The sequence below is a fragment of the Atractosteus spatula genome, chromosome 4 (genome assembly GCF_055471065.1).
Source record: "Atractosteus spatula isolate fAtrSpa1 chromosome 4, fAtrSpa1.hap1, whole genome shotgun sequence".
Classification (NCBI taxonomy): Eukaryota; Metazoa; Chordata; class Actinopteri; order Semionotiformes; family Lepisosteidae; genus Atractosteus; species Atractosteus spatula.
This window is the reverse complement of record NC_142709.1, coordinates 30,297,114-30,319,337: the sequence shown is the minus strand read 5'-3', so window position 1 is coordinate 30,319,337 and position 22,224 is coordinate 30,297,114. Positions and strand designations below refer to the sequence as shown.

The 22,224-nt window shown below is 37.1% G+C and overlaps 2 protein-coding genes across 2 annotated transcripts in view; one reads left to right on the top strand and one right to left on the bottom strand.

The window, feature by feature from the left end:
• Positions 1-15,836, bottom strand: part of ubac2 (UBA domain containing 2) — a 96,661-nt gene extending 80,825 nt beyond the window's left edge. Inside the window, exons 1-4 of the mRNA XM_088914815.1 lie at positions 15,649-15,836; positions 10,592-10,719; positions 9,282-9,401; positions 8,129-8,235 (exon numbers count right to left, since the gene is read on the bottom strand). Coding sequence (XP_088770941.1) covers positions 8,129-8,235; positions 9,282-9,401; positions 10,592-10,719; positions 15,649-15,679 — 386 coding nt within the window. The 5' untranslated portion in view covers positions 15,680-15,836. The remainder of the gene's footprint in view (positions 1-8,128; positions 8,236-9,281; positions 9,402-10,591; positions 10,720-15,648) is intronic.
• gpr18 (G protein-coupled receptor 18) lies at positions 743-8,801 on the top strand. Its single transcript, XM_088914816.1, has 2 exons — positions 743-891; positions 6,950-8,801. The coding sequence occupies exon 2, from the start codon at positions 6,978-6,980 to the stop codon at positions 7,971-7,973; it is 996 nt and encodes a 331-aa protein (XP_088770942.1). The 5' UTR covers positions 743-891; positions 6,950-6,977; the 3' UTR covers positions 7,974-8,801.
• Positions 15,837-22,224: the final 6,388 nt, after the last annotated feature.

Here is a 22,224-nt window from a genome sequence, read left to right as displayed (position 1 = left end):
ATAAAAAAACGCCTGACCCTCTGAACCAGAGGATACTTGGTTTAAATTCTGGGATTCTACCCTTCAGCATTTCCTCGCTTAGATTGTTCTAGAAAATTCAAAGGGTACTCTTTGTCTTCATCACCATTAATGAAAATTTACTCTCATTTGACTTCTCCAAATAAATGAATGATATACACAGATATCATCGCCATTAATGAAAATTTACTCTCATTTGAGTTCTCCAAATAAATTAATGATAAACACAAATAGGAGCACAGGATTCAATAAAAGCACCATTTCTAGGACCATGTTTTTCAAAGATCAACTGGTACTGTACATGAAAAGCCTTTTTTGAGTTATGTTAGTGGGTGATAATTCCACTGGTGCAAGTATCAAAAATGTAGTGGAATAACAACATGACAACAGACTCAGTGACAGCTTTTTTCCTGTTTACGAAGTTCAGAACTCTCTGTAATACCCATTGTCTCATTATAATATTATAAATAACAAGGGTGGGTAACAGAAATTCTCTCATTACTTTTTAATCTTTAACTCTCTCAGACAGATCAAAATGTACTTTCACCTAACACCAGCCCTTAAATCTTCAGGTAGTATTTGGACAAAACATCTGTAACAAGAATATAAAGAAACCCAGATTGAACAGAGACGAGAAGTTTTTGTTCCACCAGTCATTGCTGACAATGGAGGAAGTGTAGGGGCTTCACAGAAGCCGCAGTTACAGAAAGGCCTTCAAAATATCACATCGCATCACTTCCTCAGATCACTTCAAGCAAGGCATTCTGCGGAGCACGGGGAGAAGCTTAAAAGCCACATCATATACTGTACCTTGCTGCTCATGAAGCCTCTCTGATATGAGTACATGTACATGAGACGAAAGAAAAGACAAAGGTAAGGGCCAATCTCTTCTTAATGTTTTTATGTCAAAATATAGTTAAGCATCCATGTTTCTGTTTGCTTCTCAATGAACTGCTTCACAGCATCGAAGCCCTCACAGGAAATGTTCAAAATACTACGATGTTTCAGAACACCATTAAATTCATTCATGGAGTGGGCAGTTTTCAAACAGGGAAAATAAGGACCTGCTTCTCCTACCCCACCTAACATATCAACACAAAAGCATTTAAGTACAACTTTTAATAAATAAAACTGTTTATGAAAATAACTAAAGTAAGAATTAATGGTACAGTATAAATGGAATATAGCAGAAGTAGCAATTAAATTCCATTTCTTACTGACTGACCATGCACATAATATATGATACAGCATATTTCTGATGAATAGAGGAGGTACTTGAACATGTTGAAATAATAAACAGTTTTGAACAATAGTATAAAACACACGTCCTAATTTGTACCATGCAGCTTTATAAAACTCATGAATATTTTTAGTTCTTGAAATCAAATTTCAACTTCTCTTTTTTCATTTGGTTTATAGTTTCTGTTCTGAAGCAGTGGCCACGTAGTTCATTTTTTTTTCAGAGAAAAGCCTCTTCAACTTCCTCAATGAAGGAAAAATTAAACCTAATTACAAGATGGTACCAGTAATTAAAATACATATCCGCACAGTGGTGCTAAGTCACAACCCGTTGTATCAATATATGTACGCTACAAGCAATTTGTGCAAAGATACCACTAAGGCTTTCTACTATTATAACAAATGAATCATTATCAATCTTTAATCTTAAAAAAAAGATAAAGATCAGAATCTTCAAAACGTAATCACAAACACTCATGGCAAACTATACAGTACATGCTGTGCAGTGGGGCTGCCAGTGCAGAACGGCTCAACACATTAAACAGGTGAATGATGTACTTCAATGCTGAAGTGCGTCCTCTCCTAGGTGTGAAATATTTTGCGATTTTTTAGGATTAAAAATCACAATGTAAATGAAATAAATTACTACATTATTATTTATTAAAGGAAATACATTATCAGACTCTTTGGCAAAGCAACACCTGTACAGGTACTAGCCTAACAAAACAGAGCAAAAGACATCTACATTCCATTAATGCGCAAATGTGATCAATCTTGAATGCGTACCCAAAAAACAGCAATGAGAGAACTTAGCACACAACTGAATTACACTGTTGTATTAGTGTTAAAGACCTCAAAAGTACTATAACGTGCTTGTGAAATCTTAGGTTTTTGTTATTTTTGTGTGCATGCTGGAAAAAAATATCCTATACTATACTTTCCAGTGTAAGTGTTACACAGTGTAGAAATGACTGACAGAAAGAGGGCTGAATCTACAGGTAAGTTAATAATGGAAGGAGGAAGAGTGAGGCTGGTAGTTAAGAGGCCCTTCTCTCTTCAGAGGGTCCCCTAAATGTTGTAACTGTAAGATTGTCAGACCTGTTAATTATCCCTTTAACAATATATCTGCTCAGTCATCCACATAAAATTGCCTTGAAGTGACTCAGCATAATACAGAATCTACAATGTACTACACAGTGCCTCGAGGGAGCCCTATGTATTCACTCAGTAGTAATCCATGCAGCAGACATTGTTCCCAGTCACCAAAGTTCACATCAAGTGTTCAGGGGCTATGGAATACCAGACAAGCGTTCTTGTGGAACCTATGCTACATAAAAATATGCAAAGCCCTACCATACAGAAAAGCAGTCTGGTGTATAGATAATACAATGACGGCAACACCAAGACCAAAACAGAGTGGAAACCACAACGTCTATAAATGGCAACTTAGATTTGTGCATCGGTATGGTCTTGCAGAAGACTAATTTTTGTGCAGTTCTTGCAGAAGTATTATGCGGACATTGAAGATGTCCAGTGTTGGGAGGGGCCAGTCATTTTTACATAACATGACTCTGTAGATTGATACATAAATCTATTTCCCAACTGGAATTGCAAATTGAAAACTTTGATGACAGGCTTTCACAGAGGGGGAAAAAAACAAAATGCCTTGCAAACAACAAGCCACACCTGAGTTACTGACTTTCCACAAGCGTTTTGGTTTAATCTGGGTCTTAGGTCTGGTGTTAGGCAGACCTTAGGACCAGTCTTCACAGTCTGGAATCGAGCTGGTTTTCTAAGCCTCTTTAAAAAATCATCAACAGCTTATGTCTGTGCAGAAGGGATGAGCTGGTCTGGTTAAACCTTAATTGGATCAGTTTAATCTCAGGTGTAGAGTTATTTCTAAAACACAGAAACCCTGCAGACCACAAAAAGTGAAGCTGGAAAACCCCACTTCAGGTTTTGAATGCTATACCTTGGCCACAGGACTATAATTACAATTCATAATTAATATATTCCTCAGAATGTGGGCTCATATGTGAGAAACAGATCCAAATGTTTACACAGACCAGGAAAAGATACAGTACTTGTCATGCAGTTCCAAATAAGTAAGGGATCTGGCAACAAGAATCTTGTGAGAGGCTGTACAGACGATCTCACTGCCAGCACAGCCCCCAGGGGAATGTACAGTGCTCCTTCTCCTCTGTCCACTGCCCACTTCCTCTTCTCTTTCTACTGTGCACGTCAGAGCACGTTAAAGCCAGCTTTCTTTTACACATTCAAATCAACAGCAAAAGGCAAGATGATCACTGTAAGACGTTTTCTGCCATCTGGCTTTGTGTACAAGACATGACCATGTCCTGTGACCTCCACCTCAGTCAGCCCTGCCTCCTGCTCCTTTACCACTAATATTGGTACTGTACATCTGGCTTTTATGTTAAGGAGAGGAACAGTCACTCTTTTCAAAATAAGCAGGGGGATAACATTTCTAAAACTGTATTTTAGAACAGTATGTTAACCAAATTCCCCAACTCAAGCACACAAATTTAAACTGGGGCTTTACAAGTGAGTTACTTACAGTATATACAGTTTATTTTTGGACATTTCAGGATCAGTACAGCTGCAGCCAAGCAGCTAATCAGCTTCTGACTGAGCCATAGTAACATCAGTTACAGAAGCCACACTGGCCTGTACACAGCTGTTTCCTTCTTTCACCCCCACACACAGACTAACTCATCAGTTACATAGGCGGTTTGTAATCAGCTTACCTTACCAATGTATCTGAAAACAAAGATCTTTATTTCTTTTAACAAAACAATCTAAGTTATATGTAGATTTATTGTGAAACAAAAAACAAATTTTCTAATAGCAGAGATTTGTATGATGTTTATATATATATACAGTATATTCATTCCACTGATATACATGTAAAATACAGTGCTGTATTAGTGCAGATGCCAAAAGTCTGAGAAAATATTGCCATTAGTTTTATGTGCATATCTGCATTCATAACAAAAGGACTGGAAATTCAAGTTAACCACTCACCTGCAAGGTAGATTTCACTTATTCATTGTAATCACAAAATTCCTGCAGGGCATGCCTTATTTAATTATTAGGAGATTTCTGGCATTTGAAAACGATGAAGGAATATACAGCATGGACAAAAAATGGAAAGACCAATGTAAAGTTACTTAAAAATGGTTCTGGGCCGCCTCATGCAGCCTGTACAGCCAGTATGCACCATGGCATAGAGTCTACCAGTGTCTAGAATTCTGTAGGAGGGATGTGGCACCATTCTTTCAAGAGAAAGTCAATCATCTCCCACCATGATGAAAGAGTTAGAAAATGGTTCTCAAATGTATATGAATAGCATAATCCTGAAGTATGCACTCCCACTCACTCAAAGATTAAGTCTTTCCCTTGGAATTCCATGCTTACATCACCTTCGACAGCGCTGTTACTGGTATTTCATGAAGTTGAGGTGTATTGGTCACTGATGTTCCTGCCAAATGCTGCCGAACAATCTTTCAGTGACACTGAAGATTTTTCTTTTTGGCATTCTAACCATAATTATGGGCAAGCAGTTCCTTGCAGCATTTTTACACTGGTCCCTAAGCATGCTGGGATGTTATATTCTTGGTTTCAGGTATATCCAGTTTCTGTCCATTACCTGTATATATAACTCCTGATAAAGAGTTTAATATTTTTGCTTTTAATAAGTATTATACACCCAGGCTTTTCTATTTTGGACAAGAATATGGGTTATCAGAAAGAAAAGCTCCTTTTCTGAGTTGTAATACAGTGCTCTAAATATTCTTTAAACTGTACAGTCATACGGATGTGTTAATTCTGTTTTCATTTCATTCTGTTTCTCATCACTGGCATCTGTTCTAAATCATGTAACAGTTGCTCATTTGCTTAGTTTCAGAACCTGGGAATAAGAGGTTTTCTAAGGCTAGTTTTCTGTGACAAAGTGGGTGGGTTGATTTAACAGTTGTGATTCTCAGATTTGTACTAATTTTCAGTGCCAGTACAGAGAAATAAGAATTTATTAGCAGACATCCAGAGGACATGCCCTGCACTACAGACAAAACTCAAAAAGCTAGACTTTGTTTTGTGTACTTTGTTGTAAGATGGTAGTCAACAGTTCTGATTCTTTTGTGAGCCAGAGGGTAAACCCGTTCTAGCACTTTCATTGTCCCTCTGCCCCACTAACTGTATAGATATGATAAGCGCAGCTTATCACCAGCTGTGAGCTACCAAGCATCCAGGAGATCTACTCAGCTAGATGTCTGAAGAAGGCCAGGTCCATTCTCAAGGACCCCAGTCATCCCAGTCACAAACTGTTTTCCCTCCTACCGTCCGGTAAACGGTACCAAAGCACCAAAGTCCAACAGACTACGGAACAGCTTCTACCTCCAGGCAATAAGACTGCTAAATAGCCAACCTGCAGCTGCTTAGCAAATCACCTGTAATGGCTACATGGACACACAATTCTCACTATATCCAGCATAACTGCACTACATGTATATATTGCACACACCATGGACACATAACAGCTCTACTCATATTGAGTTTTATTCAATTTCAAAAATGTAACCTCAATTTTGTGATTTTTGTGTTTTTGTGAATGTTTGTGATTTTCGTGATTCTTGCAATTTTTGTGAGCTCGCAGAAAAAGACATTTCATTGCCAGCAACTACTGCTGCACGCCGTATTGTTGTGCATTTGATAAATAAACTTTGATTTGATTTGATTTGATTTGATAGCTTTAAAATACAGGATGTGGGAAAATCCCCCTCAAAATAATTACATGATGAAGCCTGCAACACTTGTGACGCTGGATTCTGAACTAGCCAGGGGAAGTTTCACAATGGATTATGTATACTTACAGGCAGCCACTAATCAAATTAATTACAAACTGATCTAAGTACATTTCCTTTATATTTCAGCATTCAACTAATTTTTGATTGTTCGTAACCACTAATGTCTTTCCCACAGTCATCTTGGATCAACTGAATAGTGTTAATGAAATTAACACTTACATTGCTTTATTCTCATTCTTATAAACATTTAAAGAGTGAAGGAAGAATTAATAATAAATGTTTTTATAAACTATTGAGAGTAACAGTCTTTAACCTGTGATGACACTACTGTACTTTACAGTATGCTGTTGTCCTTACCACACCAATAAATGCAGTGACCAGCTATAAACCTTTTTTTATCTTGCATGTAGAAATATGCTCTTACACTTTGGGGTATAAGAAAATTAAAGCAGCCACAACTTTCCACCACTTTCAAATTCCTTGATTTGCATAGACCAAGGGAATGACCTCAGGGGTTCACACACAACCACTGAAAGATGTTCAGCCGAAGTAACTGTTTTTGGAACGTATCTCAGATATACCATGTGAAAACGATGATTAATCATTGACTAACAGAAACAGCTGGGGGTGGCATAAAGTTGCAAAAGAACTGAAAAATCTTTTTGTTTTTATTACTGGGAAAAGACCCAATATATAAAATTATTTACAGGTAATTGGTAAATAGTCAAAGTAATGAAGATATAGTGCATATTAAGTAGTATGCAGCATTTCTCTGAATTAGAATAGTCTATACTTAAAGCCCTGGTCTGGTTATTTGGGATTTATTTGCTCATGTGTTGGATTTTCTTTATTATCTCTCCTTGCTGCAGCGTCATGTCTTAAAGGAAACCAGGTGTTATGGAAACAAGCAACAATACTTCTCTGGACAGGATGACAGGTGAAACCGAGCCAGTGGAATACAGGATTGTAGGATTAGTGTTCTATTGCACCATCTTCACCATTGGAATTATCGTTAACATCACAGCACTATGGGTCTTTAGCCTCACCACCAAGAGGAGGAACTCGGTCACCATGTACATGATGAACGTGGCCTTAGTGGACCTGATCTTTATTCTGGTACTGCCATTCCGCATGGTTTATTATGGGAAGAACTACTGGCCTTTTGGCGATATGTTCTGCAGAATCACAGCAGCCCTGACAGTATTCTACCCTTGCATTGCTCTCTGGCTCTTTGCGTTAATAAGCGCGGACCGGTATGTAGCCATAGTGCAGCCCAAGCACAGCAAGGAGCTGAAGAATGTCAGCAAAGCCATAATATCCTGCGCTGGCATCTGGATAATGAGTTTGGGCTGCACGGCGCCACTGCTTTTTACAGACAACGACCCCGACAAGGCCAGTAACTTTACCACCTGTGTAAAGATGCGCGACATCATTCATCTGAAGCAGGACAACCCCGTGAACTTTGTCCGCATCATCTTCTTCTTCCTGGTGCCCATTTTCATAATGATCGGGTGCTACTCCATCATCGTCAACAATCTCATTCATGGGAGGACTTCCAAACTCAAGCCCAAAGTCAAGCAGAAGTCAATCAGGATCATCATCACCCTGATCGTGCAGGTGCTTGTGTGCTTCGTGCCCTTCCACGTCTGTTTCGTCTTCCTACTGCTGGAGAACACTGGGCACGACTACAGCGCCTGGGCAGCCTTCACGACCTTCATGATGAACCTCAGCACCTGCCTGGACATCATCCTGTACTACATCGTGTCCAAACAGTTCCAGGACCGCGTCATCAGCGTCATACTGTACCGCAACTACCTGCGCAGTGTCAGGAGGAAGAGCTTGCACACGGGCAGCGTGCGATCTCTCAGCAACATTAACAGTGGAATGATCTGAGGCAGGATGAGTCTGACTGCATCCCTACTCCATCTAAAGGCACCATGGCTCACAACCTCTGCATGGTCACCTGTTGTTTGATCTATGTCATGTGAAATGTTTTGAAAAAATGGATTTGCACCGTGACAAGAAGTGGGAAAGTAAATAGAACTTACAGCCCAGATGGCAGAACATCCACTTTGAGGTCTGAAAAACAGCGCAGAGCTTCGGCAAGCAGGGTGTCAAAGAGGGCCGACAGAATCCACGCGCCAAACAGGAAAGACTGTGGCCAGAAAGAAAGGCGTGTTACTCATTGTTGCACTTTTGCTAACATCCTGCATCTTTCATTCAATTCCCATTACCAAGATTCACAAGTAAAGAGGTCATATTATCATTTTTACTTCCAGCCTGCCACAAGCACAGCTGTGTTGCTTTTCTGACTGTTGTACTCTTCACATTTATTGAAGACTTGAAGTTGCCTTCTATGCCATAGCTTTCTGATGGCTGATCTTAGGACAGTACCTAAATCTAGGACACCTCTTGTTCTTCCAGTGGGGTCACTGCATATGAGAGCGCCACACTGCCCTGCCTATAACAGTGGATTGTTTCAGGATTTGCACAGGGTATTAAAAAAAATGTGTTACTCTTCATTACTTAAAGTTTGTAAATTTTCTTTTATTCCTTTACCTTTCATAACTCAATATCACACTGTCAAAAATAGGTGATTCCCTAAGAAAATACTAATTTAAAATATTCAAATAAAAAAAATATCTGTAATGACAGTTCCGATTTTCCATACTATACTAACATGAACACTAACAAAATATTCATTAAAAGACTTATAATGGCTTGCCAGGACGCATTTTATGGAACTCTGACATACTGCACTTCAGTGGAGGGTACAGGCAGAAGAAGAGCAACCTAAAATTTTTAAAGGTTAAATGTATTCCTAAAAAGGCCTCAGTAATAATATCTACAACCCTTTCCAAAGAAATGGAACAATAGAGGTTCATTATGAAAGAAGTGACAGTACTTTCGGTAGTGTGTCACCTATTTTACAGCACAGTACTAGTCAGTTTTTAATATCGGCACTGAACTGATAATAAGTAAACTGATAAATAAGGATTAACTGAAGCTCACTGTATCATTTGGAAATGTACCACTACTCACCACCTAAGCACTGCAGTAATATTAAACATGCTCTGCAAGTATTTAGTACGAATATTGGTTACATTACTTATTTAGTACAATGTCTCTGTGGAGTGAGTATTTAAAAAGCACTATGTTTCCAAGTTTCAGAGCTTATCTGAATAGGAGAAAAATCCATACAGCAAATTTATGACTGCCATATCTTCTTTCAAAAATCCGGAAATTGTAGATAAGGAGGCTGCTACAGAATGTGTCTTTCAAATCCAAGCAAATGAGCCTTCCACATATCAATCTCCAGATCTGAAACATACAGACATGGACATTAATGACAGATGTAGAAGAAGAAAGAAATCGCTACAACAGTAATAAGTCACATTCGACAACACATACAGTATTTCAACAAAATTACAAATAATGCGGGGGCTGTGGAGTGGTGTAGTGCTGGGTCAATTATGGACCTGGGATTCTACCTGTGTGGAGTTTATATGTTCGCCCCCTGCTCACATGGGTTTCCTCCAGATGCTCCGGTTTTCTCTCAAAGTCCAAAGACATGCTGGTAGGTGAATCAGCTTCTGTAAAATTGGCCCTGGCGTGAGTGTGTCTGTATTTGTGAATTTGTCTGCCCTATGATGGACTGGCCTCCCATCCAGAGTGCATCCCACCTTGCGCCCGATGGTTTCAGGTATAGCCTCTAGCCACAAAATTATGTGATGTGATGATGCTGTGACAAATAAGGTGATCATTTTACACTAAAGACAGGATTACTAACCCTTCCAGCACAAACAGGGCAAAGAGTTTCATTTTATTAACACCTTCAAAGTCATATTCTATCAACCTTTCCCAGTTAGTTCCAATCAATATTTTTTTCCTGAGAGAGATTTATTTTTTTGCAACAATTTGTGAGTCAGTTCCAGTCAAGTCTAATTAAGTATTACAGCTATATAGAATAATAAGATGTTCAAAAGATGCTGCTGTCAAAAGAATACTTATGTTCGTAAGCTAATACTAAGTATTACAAAAACAGCTTAAGGATTTGGCATCTTATGCTTTTTTTTTACTTCATTATCATTTTACATAAGGGGTTGTGGGTTTTTTTAATTATAATACTCTGGATTAAGTCAGTTGTAATTGCTGGATGAGGTCCAGGTATCAATCAGCTATCAGCAGCCAAATGCACTAGAATTTGGGCCAAATGGGCTCCTCTTGTCTGTAACCTTTCTACTTGATGAGTGTTTGATTGTTTGATTGTGATTATGATTGTGATTATTTTTGGTCCTGTGATTCATTATATTTAAATTACATTTAAATCACATTTAATTTTAATTCCATTTAAATTGCATCTCTCTTTTTAACAAGCTGTTAAGCTCAAAGTAGTGGTTCTTTGCTCTACTCCCCTGAAAAAAAAACTACAATGAAATCAAACATGCAAGGGCTCTCTAGTGCCAAACAAAACATAATCACTTTTAAAGGACTATCAGGCAATAACTTACCTGTAGGTCTTGTCTAATATTGTGTAGACTGTACAGGAAAAGGTCTTGGTACTGTGGAAACACTACTGCCAGCAAGAATGATAGGGCACTTGGGATGAGCAGCAGGGCTTTGGACAGTGGGGCTTTATCTGTTAAAAAAGAGAAAATTAAGAAATGTATTTCACTTTCTCCATGCGTAGATTCGTGAGCTCATGGTGTCTGGCCAAGCTGGGAGTGAGAGGTGTTCCTGAATCTTCCAGAACACTCCCAGAGGCCCGAAGCCTCTCAGACCATCTCCGAGACTCAATTCAAAACACATAGCTGTATGCAAAAGTTTGGGCACCCCTGGCCAAATTACATTTTTTGTTGATTTTCTAAGTGAAAAGAAGTTAATAGCCTCTGCAGCGAACAAACTTAAACTTGCCATATTTTAATGCACAGTTACTATTTGCTAAATTTAAGAGATTGAAAAAAATAAAACATTAAATATGGCATGTGCAATAGTTTACACATTTTTCATCATCCACAAACAATTCATGAATGTACCCACCGGAAAAAAGGAAGGCTGGGTACATTACATCTTTAAAAAGTCTGGTCTAAACACCAAACAACCTCTTGTAAACTTGCCATAGTACACCATGCAATTGTTTAAATGTTTTGTTCAATATTGGTCTTTTTTCATGTTTTTAATTACTGTAGCTTCTTCATGGTTCTTCAAGGTTTGTGTCAGATTCGCCATACAGTATGTATGCTCTTCCATGCTTTTATCTTCACTATACTTTACTCTGCCTTTACCATAGCATACCACTGCATACTGTACCCAGCCATTATCTAGGCAGTACATGATCCATTAGTATACAGACCCACTGATCCATCCACTTTTTAGGGGGGGTTCTAATTTAAAGGCCACCTTTTTTAGTTTGTTAGTTCCATCAAGAAGTGTAGTGTTTGGGTTGCAAGGTTTAAAACCAATTATAGAGCTAACCATTTTATTTTCTAAGTCAATTCCCATTATCAAGTTAGGAAGAATATGGGTCTAATGCACTGAGTACAAGCTCCTGGTATACACAGATAAATCTAGGGTATTTGCTTTTTGCATTTAACATTTTTTAAATACATAGAAACATATTATTTTACTATTATTACTATTTAGTAATAATAATAATAAAAGTGAAATCCAAACACACAAGTTAATTGGTCACACCACACACAAGATGGTGGTGGTTAATTTTTGCAGTAGATGCTGCTGCTGTAGGGTTTATTTTGCTCATCTAAGAACCACAACTAAAAAAAAAATAGAACGACCCCACCTTCTACGGCCTTCTACAGGAAGAGAGAATGTTCGGAAACTCGGCATCGCGGACTGTGAATGTAGGCCTACTCTAACAATGGAGACTGTGAGCAATAAGACGACCACATAAGCAAAACCAGCAAAGAGGAAAAGCGTATGACTAGCTGAAACCTCAGCTGCTTCATCAGACACTATTACTCCACCTACAGTCTGATTTTATGATTTAACAAGTTCTTTCAGTACTTTATCAAACAGTATTAACAAAGAAAAGGCACAGGTTTTTAAGGCAGTAGAAGGAATCAAAATAAATAAAACTCCAGAGCCCAATTTTATGTCAAGAACTGTACTTAAGGAAACCTGAGATTTTATTCAGAAGCCACAGACACAACACTTCCAACAGTCGCTCAGGACCAGGCTGCTACCCATGGACTGCAGATTTGCTAATGTAGTGCCCATCCACAAGAAGGCAGATAATAAAATTAAAACCCCAGATAATGATAGACCAATAAGCATGTCTTCTATTACATATAAGGTTATGAAAGCAATTATTAAGACAAATTTAAAGAATCACCCACACCACAGTATATGAAAACAACATCTTGCTCAACATGGATTTAGAAAAGACAGTCCTTCCCTAACTAACTCGTTAGAGTTCTTTGCACAAGCAACAATTCTAATGAGCATAGACAGAGTTTTGATGTGATTTTCAGAAGACTTGTGATAAAACATTAATTTTACATTTACAGGCAGCTGGCATTCCAGGAAATAAGTGCATTTTGATTGGGAATTGGATAATAGAAACCACAGAGTACACATAAGGGTTGAATGTTCAAATTCGGGTGAAGTAATTAGTGGTGTACCACAGGGATCTGCACTGCTCTTCCTAATGAAAATCAATTATCCCAATTATGGAATAGTTAGTAAACTAGCCAAGACTAGTGAAAACTGTAGAAGCAGAAAGTGAAATTCAAAAAGGTTTACATAAAATTCCAAGACACTTGGCAGATGACATTTAATACAGACCTGCAGAGTTTTGCATGCAAGAATAAAAACATAATAAATATAAAATGGAAAACACTGAGCTAAAAAAGACTATTTTTTAGAAATACTTTGGTGTTTACGTTGGTAACATTGAAAGTTTCCAGACAATGTGGGAAAGCAATTTTAAGAGACAAGATGATCGGTAATATTGCTTATTGTATTTTAACATGTACTACAAATCCTCAAAGCCATTAAAAAAGTCAATGCAGTGGACTTCTTCTGAATTAACAATGAAACATAAAAAGTATACAAGTGAAAACTACATGGAAGTGCATTTATAACCAAGAACAGCAGGCCCTTCTTTAACCAAAGGGTTGTTGGAGTAGGGAACAAACTACCAAGACATGTTGCCTTGATTTCTTTCAAGAAAGGGTTGGGTAAGATCTTTGGATCAATATGCTACTGACTACTAAAGAGGCTATATGGGCCTCCTCTTGTTTGTAATCTTTCTTATGAGTCTTATGATTGACACCACTGAGTAACTAGCCTCATATTCTAATTAGGCTGCTTGCATTGGGCTATTTACCAAAATTTTAGCTTCAGTACAATCTCTACTGTTAAAACAATTTGTCTCCACATTTGAAAAACAATTAGTAAAACAGGTTATATTGATTTATTAATACATACAGCAAATTTATTTGTATTTAATATACTATATATTCCCAATATAATTATGGGAAATTCAATTTCATACCATGATACCATTGTTTAGAAAAAACGAATATTTTCTTAAATAGCCAAAAGGGCTTATATTTACCAATCAATGTTTTTTTAAACGGAATTGTGTATTTATTAGAAAAATTAATCATTAAGAATCAGTGTATGTGAAATAATAATTGAACTCTAGTTTATTTAGCACATTCAAGGAAGTTATTAGAATCAGGAAGTAAAATAATTGGGTGACAAGTAAACAGGAGTTTAGGCAGTCCCGTTCTTAATGATGTAAGAAACCATTAGAAAAAAGGTAGTTGATGCTCAACAGTCTGGAAAGAGTTATAAAACCATTTCTAAACATTTGGTGCTCCAACCCCAAAAATGAAATATTCAAGACCACCGTGACTACCCAGGTCATCCTGCCAAGATCTCCTCATACAAGCCCAGAAAATCATCCAGGAATCATAAAGAGCCTCAGAGTAACATCTAAGGATCTGCAGAACTCTCCTGTTGCAGCTAATGTCAGTGTTCGTGCCTCAGCCATCAGTACAAGACTGAACGGGAATAATGTTCATGGGAGGATATCCAGGAAGAAACCATCACTCTCTGAAAAGAACATTACCTCCTGTCTCAGTTTTTTTTCCAAAGAGCAACTGGATGAGCCACAAGACTACTGGAAGAATGTTCTCTGAAAAGACATGTCAGTTGAACTTTCTCGCCACAATGAGAAATGTTTTGTGTGGTGAAATTGAAATGCTGCCTTCAAACTAAACAGCCCCGTCCTGACATGGTCAAGCATGGTGTTGAGAGTCTCATGGTTTAGGATTCCTTGACTGCCTCAGGACTTGAATGGTCTGCCACCAGTGATGGAACCATGATTATGGCAGCCAATTAGCTGAAGCCGATAGTGAGCCATGCACCAAGACAATGATCCTAAACATACAAGCACATCTGCAACAGAATGGCTGAAGAAGAAATTTCACATTTTGGAATGTCTGGACCTGCATCCCATTGAAATGTTATGCCAAGACCTGCAGCAAACTGTTCGCACAAGGAAACCCTGAACTGTCACTGACTTGAAGCAGATGAATAAAGAAGAACGGGCTAAAATTGTGAAAAGTCAATGCAAGAGGCTGATAAACAGTTAAGCAAAAGTCTAGGTGAAAGTCGTTGCTACTAATGCTAGCTCTCTGCACTTCAGAGTCACATCCTTGACCAGTCTGAGAAAGCCACAGTTTTTTCTGGGATTTTTCCAGCTAAGCGCTCAATAGCTTATTTTGGATCTGAAAAATTGCTTAAATACCAGTTTACTTGCTTTCCAGATTGCTGCTTTCTGGCCTTTTAAGGCTGCCTATAAAACCTATAGGAGTTTGGCTCTCTAGAACCCCATGGTAGACTCTTCCTAGCTTCAGCTTCACAAAATCAACTGAATTTTTAAACAGAAAAAAAAAACAACTTACTAGAGAACTGACATTAGGTACAGTAATGTTTGAAAATAAGTACAAAATGTGACAATCAATAACCAAAACAAAAGGTCTGGAACAAATACTGTAATGAATTATGTAGTGTTTTTAATAAACATCAGGCACGGTGTTAGGAGGAACTCTTCAAGTAACACCACAGAGGACAACAGTTCTTTACAACCGATTTACAGGAATTTAATGTCTTACTACAACTTAACGCCTTCATAGTAAAGACTAGAGGAGACAGGGCTCTGCTGGCAGCTGACGTACTGTAAAATCGCATCGCTCTAACATGACCGAAACTAATCATGCCAACTGATACAGTAGAAAATACTCTAAATACAAGTGCTTTTTTATCATACAGTAGGTAGAATTCGTCGTAACACCACAGTTTTTAAAATAACGTCGGACCTGGGGCAATCCCTTTAAAAAATACTAGGGAAACGCCATGGACAAATCTAATGCCTAAACCCAAAGATCATGTCATAAACTACGAAGTATATGTAACGCATGCACTGTTAGCAACCGCTTGCTTGTTAAAAATAAACTAATATTAACAATCAACGAATGAATGACAGTGCAGAGAACAGTAACTTGTCAAGTTAAAATATATCATTAAAATAACTCACAGAGCCCCGTTGAGCCAGTGGTCGTAAACATGTCCCCAAAGAAATCAGGCTTCCGAGGAGTGCAAACAACAGGAGTACAAAGGCACTGATAATTAAGATCAAAAAGTTGAAATAAAAGTTAAAAGTAAAAAAAATAGTGAAGGGTGAAAAGGTAAAAGATAACCAAGGAGGGTAGCCTGGCAGGGCCAAACTTCTTCACCATACCGCCCTTCGCAAATAGGAAAACGCGTTCGTGAAAAACGTTGACAGCGACATTCTATTGAACGTGAAGTAGTTGCATTTGTTTCCGCAATTATCATTCTGTTCCTACTGTAAATCCGGTAGATATAGAAAGCTACCAAAAATGCTAAATCGTAGCGGTTGTCTAGGGCTTTCCTTTTTCTCAATAATATGTTTATTTCTCTTGCAGCTATGGTAGTTCGTTATTAAAAACCATGTTAAGCAATATAGTCAAATAATTTAATTTTAAAAATCCTGTACTATAAGTAGTAATAATAATATACGTTACTCATGGATAGAAATGGGATATTATTATTATTATTATTAGTAGTAGTAGTAGTAGTAGTAGTAGTAGTAGTATAAAACTGATAGCTGTAATAGCATTAATCATAACCTGTAAGAGCGATGTATACTAAAAGCAGATGTTGAATTGAAATTAAGTTCTTAAAAGTTTAGTTGTTCTGGTTCTTAAAATCTAAAAGACTTTCTTAAATAAACCCTTTGCTTTAATTATTATATTAATAATAATCGTATTGTATTAATTATTATTGTTGTTTGCTTTAATTATGATATAATTATTATTATCACAACAGTTTTTAAACTGAAATTCTGAGCCGAATTACTTTTTTTTGCACTAGTTTTTGTTCCTGTAGTTATAGAGGGCGATTTCCCTATGCATGTAATTCATTATGCTGTCAGAAGGTGGGACCATTGCGCAAGAGTTTGTCTAGAGTTTGTAGCACTTTGTCTCTTAAAATTAAGAGATTCAGACATGCACGTTTTTCGGGTACATTTGACGTCTCTAACTTAAATATAAAGATCTCTCCTTTGATATATTACTTCAATATGAAAACAATACATTTCTTTATAATTTGACAATAAATAAAAAATAAATGATAATAAATATGCCATAAAGTGCTAAGACTGTTCATTGTTCAAGAGTTTTTCAGTATGTTTAAGACTTTTCAGACTTCTAGTAGATAATATTGTGATGTTCCAATTCGTTTCTCTCCAAAGACAGTTGTATCCAATTCAGTATCCACTGGAAATGTGTCTCACCCTTCGAAATGCGCAAGCGTCGTTGAAAATTTACCCTTTCCACTCTCGGTGACGCATGAGTTTTCTCATCATATAGAAATTATTTATATAATACATAAGGACAAAAGATGCACGTAGCCTTTGTGCGCTTTAATTCTTGTTGTTCTCAGTTGTGTAAAAATAACTTCAGTTTTAATTTTATCTGGTAAAAAAATACTATAATCCCTAGCATACACCTATAATACGCCAAGAAATCGATTTAAAGAAGCATAAAAAACGGGTTTCGTTTTTTATCCAAATCGCAAAAAAAGGAAGAGATAAATCATCAGGTATCCTGGAAAGTTATGCAGAACCCGTACGCATTTGGAAGGCGGATACAGATTTCTAGGGGATACGCGCTTGGATATTATACTTGGTAGTTTCCCCTATTGCTACACGGTCTTCCACTTCATGCTTCGCTGTGTGTAATAATCCATATATCGAAATAAGTGTGTTGGTTTAAATGGTTTCCATTCGCTACTTATACTTTTTGCGGGAGAGATTTAATTGACAGAGATGAAAAGCTGAAATTATAAAAAAATGTTTCGAGGAAAAATCTTTATATTTTGGCATTTTCTTTTTGTGTGAGTGTTTTTGTGGATAATAGTTTGCCCTAGAGAAGGATCCCTATCTACACTTACAGTACTTTCACTTACATTCTGAAAATCTTTAGGTTGCCCCAAAAAAAGCACAACAGCACGTACAAAGGTGTGCCCAACAAGCAGAGAAATGCAAATAAAAAACAAGATAGCAGTACAAGACATAGTGCCAGGTGAATCGTCATAAATTAAAAGATTTCATACGTGTAAGTATACAGCAAAATGCGTCTAAATTATTAACGATATTAAACATTTAATGTGATTATTGACTAGCAATCCTACAGTTAGCCCTGAAAGCGCAAAGAAACAAAATGGCCAACTAGTTGCAGCACGTTAGTTAATCATCCCTCAGGCACAATGCCTGTTCACGTTAATGAAATCGTCCAGTATTGATAAATACAGGCCTGCCATGTCTTGTTTAATTTGGCATGTATGTATAAATCATAGATCTTAATAGCTGTTTAACTCTTAAATGGATCGTCTTAAACAGCACTGCCTTTTTCACAGTGTACATTTCTAGGCGCAGACAGTAATTGCCGTTTGGTGTGGTATGGTGAAATTTGCCCCTTTGAGTGTGAGTATGCAAAGTTGTTGTTTTTTTCACTCAGGGCTCACATTTCACTGTGTTCTTTTTCCATGCACCCATCCACTCATTTTCTCACCGTTTCATTCAATTCAGGGTCGCAGTGCAGCTGGAGCCTAGCGTTCCTTTTCCATTCAAAATAAGAATTCTCATAATTATACAAACCATAATTGTAGTGGGAGCACTCTTCCTTATAAATACCAAATTAATAAAATATGTGCCACTTTAACCATAAAGTGTCTCACCTTAATACTTTTTGCTAGGAAACACAATATTCCCTTTTTATTTCTTACACTCATCTCATCATGGATCTTTAGAAAAAAAATAAAACCAGACATATCAATACTTAGACAAAACGCATCCTTCCTATCATATTCCATCCACATCAGTTCTTCTAATATTAGACTCAATGAAGGCCTAACTAAATCATATAAATATTTTTGTTCACATTTCGTATTTTCTCACATTGCAGGACGTATGTTATGCATAGTTCATTTGCACAGCTTTTATATATGTACTTTTTTTTACGTGTAGATTAACTACAATTTACAGTAGAAAGAAGAAAATGTGTGTTATGTACAGTGAAAAGGATTGATCCTACTCTAGCATATCCAGCTTCAGCAGCACTCCCATTTAAAATAACACAGTACACCTTACCAGCAAAGTAATTTAGCAACAAGGCAGCAGAAATAATATTAATACTAATGAACAAGTAATGTCTTGATTTAAATGTTGTCACAGCAAATTCCTTCCTTCAGTTTATATTGGGTTTTTTTTTTACAGCAATAGGTGTGGCCTATAAAACTATCCCCAACCACAAAACACAAAAGATTCCAAATTCTTTACATGCCTGTTTGACGATGCGTTGCTTTTGTCTGCAGCTGTGCAGAGGACAGGTTTGCAGGTGATGTTTCATACTAAAAAAAAAGGACACAAGCACTGATAGTTGGACATCATAAAAATCCAATCCAAAACAAATTATTATTTATAGCACCTGGAGCTACAAACACCTTTTCATTATAGGCCATTTTAGAGAAAACAACATTTTTAGAATCTTGAAAAAATCAATCAAATCCTAAAATGTAAACTTTAAACAATAAATGGGATTGGAAAACTAGAGGCCTGATTTTAAAAAGAATTAAAAGTGTAGTCAGGATTTCTAATGTGTTGAGAGTTTTCCTGATGTTAAATCGAGGTGGATGCACTAATATGTTTTGTTAAACTTTATAATAAATATGTATTTTTTCTTGCAAACTCTAAAGAAGCAGGTCATCTGTTGCTGATTTATAGACACTATGCATTTTACAACTGCCCTCATACACTACTCTTATCAGGAATGTTATCTCTCACCATTGAGCTAGCACATTTCTGGCACAAACTGCTAATGCTTTTGTGATGATATTCCGCCTTGTTAAATTTTAAACCCCAATAAAGCAAAGACCTGGAGTTGTAATAACTGGACTATATCACATACAGTAAAACCTAAGAATGGTGGTTGGAAGGTTGCTGGTTCAAATCTTGCTGCCAGCAGAGGATTCTTACTCCATTGGGTCCCTGAGCAAGGCCCTTAACTCCAGGGGTGCTGTACAAATGGCTGACCCTACACCCTGACCCCAAGCTTCTCTCTCCCTACCTGTGTGTCTCATGGAGCCCAAGCTGGGGTATGTGAAAAGACAAATTCCTAATACAAGAAATTGTATAGGGCCAATAAAGTGATCTTATCTTAACCCTTTGGCTAAAGAAATGCCTACTCTCAGTTTTAAATGCAGTTCCACATAGTTTCCACTTGTGCCCTCTGGTTTGTGTTTCACTGTTCACTTGGAAAAAAGGCACAGTCAATGCAGTGGAAGATTTGGAAGTTGTATTACAGGGCATTAAACACTGAAGGATTTGAGTAATAAATTGAATTGACATTAAAAGGTGGTGCAGTGGTCTACATTAGTTTCTCACAGCGCCAACATTGGGAGTTCCAGGCTGGGGAAAATGTCTTTGTGGAATTTATATGTTCTTCTCATGTCTGAGTGGGTTTTCATCAGGAATTCCAGTTTCCTCCTGTCTCCTAAAGACATGGTGGGCAGGACTCTAAACTCTCTCTTTATTTAGGGATTTAAAGTGGTTTTACAATTGGAGGTGGGTCATTTCTAGTACTAGACTATTAAGAAATAGAACAATAAGGATCAGGTGGTTTCCTCTCATTTGTAGTTTTTCCAGTGTTTTGACTGGTATGGTTGTCCATCCATTCTCAATTACAGCTTAGTCCAATACAGGGTCATGGTGAACTGGAGTCTAACCCAGAGGAACACAATCTTGCAGATACTGTTGCTCTTTTACTTTCTCATTGTGAACAGACCAGCTTCTGCAGTAATAATAAGAAATAAGCAAATCCAAGCGTGAGCAACATCACTGAAGCACTCACTGGCAGAACAATTGTGGTGCTGCAGTTAAAATGGCTTGTTATGAGTAAGATAAACCCAACTTAATGCAAAGTTTAATATTTGTATCGTAAGTTCAGTTTGCAATTTTACATACGATGGACATTGATTTTAAGTCTTACTTTATCATCTTTATTTCTCTTCATTCATATACAGTACATTACATTTTTATTATTTTACTAATGGTCTACAATTGTACTATCCAATTTTTCCTAATAATTTGACATAGTTACAATTTATATAATTAAAATATAATAACATGCACTATACACTGTAGATTTAAACTGAAATGTAATGTTAGACTTTATTGGAAGAGCAGTACATTCTGGAAATCTATGACAGGGCAGAGTGTGGCTATAGCCTGAGCAATTTATGCCAATCCTTCCAGATTGTCATTGTGAACACAAAATTAAAAAAAACTCACAGCACACTTAGTTAATAAGATCTGGAAACATGTCCTTCTGTATTCAGACCCATATATTAAGACTTAAAAATCCATAAACCCCATGACATGCAAGGTATAAATTCAACATACAGTAATTAGAAGTTCTCCAAAGGGAAGTCATAATACTTTATAATAACCATTATACATTATAGATATATATATATTATTTTTAGTAAAATCTAAAACATGTAATTAATCACAGCACATTTTGTGATTTTGCACATTAAAAGTAGCACAACAAACTTTAAAATTCTTCCTGAAATTCCTTGTTGATCACAGGTCAGGAATCCCCAGTATATGTGGACTATCCAAGATTGATATCTATTCAATATCCAAGAATTATTTCAATACTCCCAGAAACACTCTCATTTGTGTAACAGAAATGGAATTGAATGAGTTCACAGACACTTCTGTGAGTATATTTACTTTTCCCAGATCTTCTGAGATTGAAGAGACTGCCCTATACTTTAGGACTTTTATGACCTTGCACTATTTCAATTGGCTAAAATGTTTCTTCACTGCCTTGGCAATTTTAAACTTTTAAGAATCAACACTGCAAAAGAATAAGCAGATTTTACAACTGTCCACTGTTCTAGTTCTAGAGATCAGCATCACATCTTGTTTACATTGACTTCTAATTCCTTGTGTTTTCTGTCTAATTGCGCAGCCACACTCGTGCACAGTGTGACAGATGGCATTGAGGCTCAGATGAGGTACTAAAACCTGCTGCATGGACAGAATCTGAAAACAGACTAAGAACAATGTTCTTCTGCGCTGTATGGTAGATGGAAACTTGAGCAAGATCGAAGATTCGCTTGGGCCCAGATGAAACTTGTGTTGCAATACAAAATACAGGTTTGTGATAAAATGATTATTATGAGTGCGGAAATACAGTATATTCTCTTCCCCAGGTTTTGATTCCTGTCTCTTTAGTGTCACTTTCAATGAACCAAAGGATTAAAGGCCTGACAGTGAGACACATTGGTGCTAAGGGGACAATTATTGTTTATTCCATGCTAGGAAGTGATATCCATTCTGCTGGACATTCTTGTTCACAGTGAACTCTAGTCTACAGGCTTTGCGTTTTTTCACTTTGATTCCAGAGGAGCCGATTCCAAAGGTTTTCAAAATGTTACACATGGCTCACAGATTACTGTTCTCCTTATGTTTATTCACTGCTACTCACAGGATATCGGCTTTAGCTGATCAGGATTAATTACA

Excerpts from the sequence above, each read along its gene's own strand:
- gpr18 (XM_088914816.1), top strand. The coding sequence starts at position 6,978 with ATGGAAACAAGCAACAATACTTCTCTGGACAGGATGACAGGTGAAACC.